At 49.7% G+C, this 7,782-nt stretch overlaps 1 protein-coding gene across 3 annotated transcripts in view; it reads right to left on the bottom strand.

The window, feature by feature from the left end:
• LOC150047570 (glutathione S-transferase A1-like) overlaps positions 1-7,171 on the bottom strand; it is an 11,375-nt gene extending 4,204 nt beyond the window's left edge. Inside the window, exons 1-4 of one of the 3 annotated variants that reach the window (XM_090355485.1) lie at positions 7,068-7,171; positions 3,751-3,855; positions 2,387-2,438; positions 885-1,017 (exon numbers count right to left, since the gene is read on the bottom strand). In XM_090355485.1, coding sequence (XP_090211611.1) covers positions 885-1,017; positions 2,387-2,438; positions 3,751-3,855; positions 7,068-7,169 — 392 coding nt within the window. In that variant the 5' untranslated portion in view covers positions 7,170-7,171. Of the gene's footprint in view, positions 1-884; positions 1,018-2,386; positions 2,439-3,750; positions 3,856-7,067 lie in introns of those variants that run through there. The other 2 variants (XM_090355486.1, XM_090355487.1) reach the window with 2 other exon arrangements.
• Positions 7,172-7,782: the final 611 nt, after the last annotated feature.

The raw sequence follows: 7,782 nt of genomic DNA, 5'->3' as shown, positions 1-7,782 counted from the left end.
CTTCCTCTCAGTTCATCCTAAGACTAGATCATCTATCAGAAGTGACAGGGAAAACATTTCACACAGAACAACCCGCAGCCACTCGGCTCGGGGAGATGCATTCTCACGGTTTGCGAGTGCTGTAGCTTGCAGCATCGCTCTGTCTCTCTGCAGGGACAGAGCTGTTCTGCTGCGAGTCTGTCTTGGCACATTTCCTTCATCTCCTCCCCCATTATCAGATATTAGGCAACTTCCACATGTGGAAAATCCAGACTCTTGCTGCCAGCTCCCTTTCTATACAAGCATTAGCAAACACACATTTCCCTTTTCCCCACAGACACATGGCGCAGGCAGAAACTGAATAATACCAATTGCATTTCACTTTCTGAGGGGCTGCCAACGTTAAAGAGGGCTTCATTCAGCGAGGCAGTTCTCTCACCTCAGAATGTTTACCCCCTGCCTAGCTGGCACAGACCAGACTCGGTCCGGCTGCTTCAGTGTGTCAGAAAATGCTTCTGGTAACCCTCACCAAACTGACCGACGTACTGATGGCCGGTCCCCCTCACCATGATCATGATTTCTACAACTCGGAGGCGGCTCCTTTTGCTGCCACCCTCATCCCAAGTAGATGGCTGAGACCAGCCTCTAATTTCCCGGACCCCTGGAACCACGACTCCACCATCCCCGGGGCTCTGCAGGCCCTCAGTGCCCGGAGCCCATCCCTGTGCTGGCTCTATCCACAGAGACCCGCACTGCCCACCCCACATGCACTCTTCCCTCATCTCCACAGCCGTCTCTGGCGCCCAGCCCAGGATCTGTGCTCGGGACCAGCCTGTTGTTGGCGGTGGTCCTGCCAAGCCCTTCCCAGGCTATCTGTTAACGCAGGCGCAGGAAGTTCACCGTACAGCGCTCTCTCCTTGGCGTCTTTCCCGTAGAGGTTGTATTTGGTGGCGATGTAGTTGAGAATGGCTCTGGACTGCACCAGCTTCATGCCGTCAATCTCCACCATTGGCACCTGCTGGAACATCAAGGTCCCGCCTTTTGGGAAGGGGAGAAAAGGAGTCAGTGACATGTCTTATGTACACCCCATTCTTCCAGAACCAGAACATGCTTCCAGAAGCGACAGAAGGAACACAGGGTCAGCAAGCAAAAAAATAAAAAAGAGGACACTTTTCATAGGAACTGGAATTTTATTCTTAGCTGTCTTGTTCTTCCTGTGTGATGTTTTTCTTCTGTTGGCCATAGGACTTGCATTTGGGGGCTGGGCGCCGTCCCCAAGCTCTTTTGCTCAAGGCTAGCATTCTACAACTTGGAGCCACAACTCCACTTTTGGTTTTTCTGGTGGTTCCGTGGAGATAAAAGTCTCATGGAGTTTTCTGCTAAGGCTGGCTTTGAGCTGTGATCCTCAGATCCCAGCCTCCTGAGAAGCTGGGCCTACAGGCGTGCCGCCAGTGCTTGGCTTCTTTTTCTTATATCTGTTTTCCTCTGGATTTTAAAGCTATTTCATTTGGCTTTTATATCCACTGTGGATATACAATAGGTTTTTGTGAGTATTGTGTTTAATCCGTCTTCTGGATACTCTAGGAAGGCTAGGAGAGCATGCAAGTGCACTTCTGGAAAATACCATTAAGAAGGAAGTTTCCAAATAGTTCCCATGGCATTCATGGTGTTTGTGGTAGGTTCTAGGATGCTTTCTAGGAAGAGGCCCCACTGTGTGCTTCCTCTGTAGAAGCCCCACTGTGCACTCCCCCATGCTTGCACTACCGGTGGAAGTGTGACTCATCGTAAGCCAAATGACAAAGCAGAGGTACCTGCCCCTTCTTGTCCTCCTGGGACTAACACAGGGTCCTGAGTGGGCTTGGAGGAGGGCACTGAGGGACTCTGAGCCAATAGAAGCTCATTCTAGAAGAATCCATCAGAGAGCCATTTCAGAAGATCACGGAAAGACTCCGAGAAATTCAGTCCCTTTTAGCACTGGCAGAGCTCTCAGCCCCACACCCTGCATTCCCCACACTCTGCCTCTTGACCTTCTCCAACCTGTTGGGAGCCAGAGTAGAATCAAATTGTACCTTGATTTGCATCAGACCATGGCTTTATTGTCTTATTGTTTTATGGCCTTATTCTGTTTAAATTACCTGAGATTTACCATATGAATGTAACAGTTGGAAGTTCCCTGGTTTCAAGAAGGGATATAGGCGGGAGTTGAGAATAAACGAGGCAGTCTTTACTTGGGCTGCAGACATCCCGGACCGGGTGTGTCTGTCTCTCTTATATTTTTTCCTAGTCCTTGCCCCCTATTTCAGGAACCCCAATCTGCGAACCCTGGTTTGCTGCCGGCTGGCCCCGGCAGAAACCAACACCAGACACCCTCGTCAGAGAGGCTGGCATGGTTGGATGGCCACCTTACCCGTTCTTAACTTTTCCAAATCTTCTGGAGATTCTATGAGCTTCTCTTCAAACTGTCAGGAGAAGGAGTGGATAAGTTTGGGTTAGTGCATCCCACAATCCTTGTATGGAGTGAAGTGAGCAGAGACGACACCTAAGTTTGGTGGACGCAGAGGAATCCGACCAGGCTGCACCACCAAACCTCATCTGGTCAAGGGACTCCTCTTCTGTTCTACTATTGAAGACAAAACTAGCCATAGGAGGGGTTTTTTGTTTGTCTCTATGTGTATATGTGTATGTGTGTATATATGTATGTGTGTACGTGTATGTGTGTATATGTATGTATATGTGTATGTGTATATATGTATGTCTGTATGTGTGCATGTGTGTATGCACGCATGCATGCACGCATGTATGTGTGTATGTGTAGGTGTGTATATGTGTATGTGTGTATGTGTATATATGTATGCCTGTATGTGTGCATGTGTGCATGTGTGTGTATGTGTGTATATATGTGTGTAGGTGTGTAGGTGTGTATGTATATATATGTATGCCTGTGTGTGTGCATGTGTGCATGTATGTATGTGTGTAGGTGTGTATATGTGTATGTGTGTATGTGTATATATGTATGCCTGTATGTGTGCATGTATGTATGTGTGTATGTGTGTATGTGTATATATGTATGCCTGTGTGTATGCATGTGTGCATGTATGTATGTGTGTAGGTGTGTAGGTATGTATATGTGTATGTGTGTATGTATGTATGTGTGTATGTATGTGTGTAGATGTGTATATATGTGTGTAGATGTGTAGATGTGTATGTGTGTATGTGTATATATATGTATGCCTGTATGTGTGTATGTATGTATGTATGTGTGTATGTATGTATGTAGATGTGTATATATGTGTGTAGGTATGTAGATGTGTATGTGTGTATGTATGTATGTGTGTATGTATGTATGTAGATGTGTATATATGTGTGTAGATGTGTATATGTGTATGTGTATATGTGTGTATGTGTGCATGTGTGCGTGTAGGTGTGTAGGTGTGTGTGTGTGTATGTGTATGTGGGAGTGTTGGCGCTGGGGCTTGGGTGCTGTCCCGAGCCTTTTGTTCCTGTCTCTCTCTCTTTCTTTTTCACTCAAGGCTAGTGCTCTGCCACTGTGACCCACAGCCCCTCTCCTGGCCTTTTGGTAGAGCCTCCTGAACTTTCCTGCTTGGGCTTTCCACCTCCATTCTCAGATCTGGGGATCCTGAGCAGTTAGGGTGACAGGTGTGAGCCACTGGTAGCGGCTTCACAGGTTATTTATTTATTTTTTTATGGACAACTTCTGGCTCAGAAGAGCCTGTGCAAAGGTCAGTGAGGATGTCCCAACTCAGAACCCACCTCCACGCCGGCGGCGGCCAGGAGCCAGCGGATGGACTCCATCCTTCCCCGGGAATTGAAGTAGTGGAGCACAGGCTTTCCCATGCTAGCAGCTTCTTGGCTCCCCTAAACATGAAGGAGTGAAGGAATGAGTTCCGAGGGTAAAAGGCCCTCTGGGGAGGAGAGTTAATAGGGCAGTATCACATGAAGAATATCTGGCTATTACATGGAAGGTCAAGAAGAGTTCCAGAAAGATCTCCCCTCAGGGGTTGTTTGGGCCACCCCTTTATGCAGCATCATTTGTCCTTTGGAGGAGTGAGAAGCACAGCCCCAGTCTGCAGAGGGACACCACTGTGATCTGGCAGCCAGCACAGAAGGGGAAGGAGGAGGAGGAGGTGGAGGAGCAGGGCCTCAGCTCTGCCCCTGGGCTCCCTGTAGAGACTTTCAATGCTGTTGGGTCCCCTTGGCCTGGCCCACACCACCTGCCCAGCACAAGAACGTGCTGATTTCCCTTATCTCTCTGAGTCCATTTCATTTTCCATCAAGCAGCAACTTTATATTGCAAGGAAAGTGACCTGCGTGTGTTTAGCGCCTACCACGTAAGAGGCAGCTTCTCATTTCTATCATTTCTGTCATCCTGAAAGTCCCGTGGTGCTGTCCCCAGCACACAGCAGGGTCGGGGAGTCTGTGCTGGTTATACAGTCAATGGAGACAGGCTGCTGGGCAGAGGCACGTAAGCCTGGCACCAGACTCCTCAGAACATGTCCTCAGTGATTTTTCCAGCTGGACTCACTCGTGGACTGTCAAATAGCAGCCGTGGGTTCTGAGTAGCGCCTTAAAGTTCCCAGAGCACCAAGACTATCCACGCCTATCATGTATGGTAAAGGAACGTTCTGGCGAAATCTTACTTGCGTGCATTTATGCCATGGGTACACACGTGTGACTGTGAGCTCTGGGTTGATGGAACAATGCACAAAATGAAATCACCTGAGACCCGCAACAGACGCGGGGCAGCTGGGGTCGCTGGGCTCCTCGGCCGCTGGGGTGAGGTAATGCTCTGTTTTGGAAGGCCGCCTTAGCCCCGCGCTGACGGCTCCTGCCTGCAGTGACTGCCTTCCGGGTTAGTCCCTACATCCCTAAGCAGCTCCTGGAGCCTCGTGTGAGACCCTCCAGCTCCCATCATGGCAGGCAAGACTTCTTTAGACTTTGCCAATGTCCTCTGGGAGCCAGCATCCCTGGCCAGCATCCTGGCTGAGAACCCTGCTCTGCTGAAGCAGCCGGCACAGGAGGGGCCCGAGGAGGACCAGGAGGCCCCAGAGCGCCTCAGCCGACCAGCAAGCTCAGCACTGGGCTACAGGAGTTTGGTGGACTATGTCTTTTTTTTTTCCTGCTCCTGGAACTTGAACTCAGGGCCTGGGCACTGTCCCCAAGCCTCTCTCTGTGCTCAAGCCTAGTGCTCTACCACTTGAGCCACAGCTCCACTTCCAATTTTCTTTTCTTTTTTTATTGGAGGTAAGACTCTCGTGGACTTGTCTGCCTTGGCTGACTTGAAACTGCAATCCTCAGTCCTCAGTCTCCTCAGTCACAGGAAGACAGGCCTAAGCCACCAGTGCCTGGCTTAGATGAGTGTTTTATATGTGGGCCTGTAAATCCTTGTATTTTTTTTTCTTTTGTGATGCCTTCCTTCTGGTGTTCATATAGGTGAAGTTCTATTTGTAAACTGTCCTACTGAAATTTTCCCTTTTTGAGCAGTTTCTACCTGACAGGAAATGTGACCAGGCTAGATCTCTGACCAATGTGGTTTAGAACCAGGCAGGGCAGAGCAGAGTGTACCCTGCAGAGCTGTGCTGTGCTCCATGGCTTCCTGAGATCTCAACCCAACAAGCTTCATCATCGCAGCAAACCAGGCTGAGCCCTGAGAGGAGGCAGCCAGCCGGAGAATGAGGGACCTGCCCCTTCTGCCCCCACCCCACAGTGGGGAGGGGGGGTGCCTATCTGCCTGAGCCAGATGCAGCATCTTATCCTCAGACATCTGTCTGCCTACACTTAGAGCACAGCTGCGTCGCCATGCTCCAACTGCTGTTGGAAATGTGTTAGAAACGCTCGTTCTCCGGCACGGGGTCTTCTTTTTGGTTTCTCTAAAGCCAAGTTTGCTATATTCAGTTCTGTACCAGTATGGCTTTCCACATGTCCTCTCTAAGATTCTGGGTTGTTGTTTTTTTTTTCTTTGCATAAAACCTTAGAATCTGTATGGTTTTCCAGTTTGCTGGCTACGCACAAGCTGTTTTCAAGTGAGTGACTTCTTGCTTTATTTCATTACTGAAAGCTTACATTTTTGTCCCTCATCCCACCCCCACTACACTTTTGCCATTTATCTTGGAACACTGTGCAAAGTTCAGTTTGCTACCCGGATATCAGAGTGCTTGACAGCTGCAGGCTCCAATGCTTTTAATCATTGACCTAACAAGCGTTTTTCACTGAGAATATGGCTAACCCAAGAAACAATTAATGAGTAAACAAGGTTCACGGCATAGTAAAATCATGAATCTTAGTTATTACCTCTGCTCACCCTCTTCTGTTAAACAGAATAATCAGGCCATGAAATCTACCTAAGAAGAACACAGTTCAGTAAACGTAATCGTGTGGGTAGCCCAGGGATTTTGAATTCATCAGTGCATCGAATTGGCCCCCTGCTCTGGTGAGCCGGCAACAGAGCCTTGCAAGGACGAGCATTGTTCTGAAGATTGCTGGCGACAGAAAACAACATGACTTTGCCTCACTCTCCAAAAATCTGTGCATTTAGATTGTCTTGCAACTGTGAGACTACTTAGCTCAGACTTGGCTTTGAGTTTAGCAAAGCCCAAAGACGTTTGAAGGAAGAGGAGAAGGAGCTGGGAAGGAAAGAAAAGAGGAGGAGGAAAAAAATGAGGGAGAGGGAAAAGGGGAAAGGAAGAAGGAAGAAAGAAGGTAAGAGGAGGAGAAATAGCACACCACATGGCACCCGGTTACTAGTAACAAGCAAGGGCGGGTGCACGGGGCGAGGGGGGGGGGTGGAAGGCGAATCAGGGGCAGCGGTGGTGAGTGCCCACAGGACGAGCACTGCTCTCCGATGTCCACCCACAGTGTGTCACCCCTCCTCAGTCCAACCCAGTGCGGCCGTGTGTCAGATCAGTGCTTTCCACACTCTGACATGACACCACACTCGCTTTCTGCCTGTGTCAGTTCTTTGGCATCATCTTCTGAAAGAATCAAACAGGATTTGTGCCACCCTGGAAAATGATTTCCTACTGAAGTAGACATGAGAACACTTGCAAAGAAATGGAAAAGGCAGCACTAACCTGCTGACGGCCTGAGTCCTTCCCTGCGGGCTTGCCAGGGTCTGGGCACGACGGAGGGGAAAGGATCTTTAATACAGTCGTAGCCACACCCTCAGTGGTCATGTGGACTTCGCCCCATGCCATACCGGTTTAAACAAGTCAGCATTGCTTCACTTGAACGCTAGCCATCAATGCACTCAGGTGGGGAACTCTGTCCCAAAGAGTCGCTGCAGATCAGGTTGCCTAGAGAGAAGGATGCTTAGGTGAAAGGTGGATGGATGTCCCCCGGGGAGGGAGGAGAGCCCAGGGCAGAGGTGTCAGGAGAAGTCACTTGGAAGACCATGCTGGGCATTCCAGCCAAGGCCAAATTATGAAACTTATTGCATAATTCAAAGGTCCAAGACCACTGGCAGAGTTCTCACAGCCCCCGTGCAAAGCCCTCAGCTGTGTGTCCATGCTACTAAAGATAAAGCCTGGTGGGGGGTGGGGGGGTTCTCTCCTTGGCTGCACTTGGTCTTTCTCCCTCACCTGGGCCCTTGCACCCTCTGTGTCCTCTGCTTGGAGAACCTGGCTCTCCCACCTCAGGGCCCCCGGCCTCCTCTCACGGGATGTGTGTGACATCTGCTTCCCCCCTGAGCTCTCAGTAATTTAAGGTCAGGTGTTGAGAGCCAGAGACATGAGCTCTTGTGATCCAGCTCCACAGCCTGAAGCAGCAGTAGCTATTTGGCCATGAGGC

Source organism: Megascapheus bottae, chromosome 22 (assembly GCF_031878675.1).
Source record: "Megascapheus bottae isolate mThoBot1 chromosome 22, mThoBot2.hap1, whole genome shotgun sequence".
NCBI classification, from domain to species: domain Eukaryota; kingdom Metazoa; phylum Chordata; class Mammalia; order Rodentia; family Geomyidae; genus Megascapheus; species Megascapheus bottae.
The sequence above is the reverse complement of the archived record's forward strand: the minus strand, read 5'-3'. Positions and strand labels throughout refer to the sequence as shown.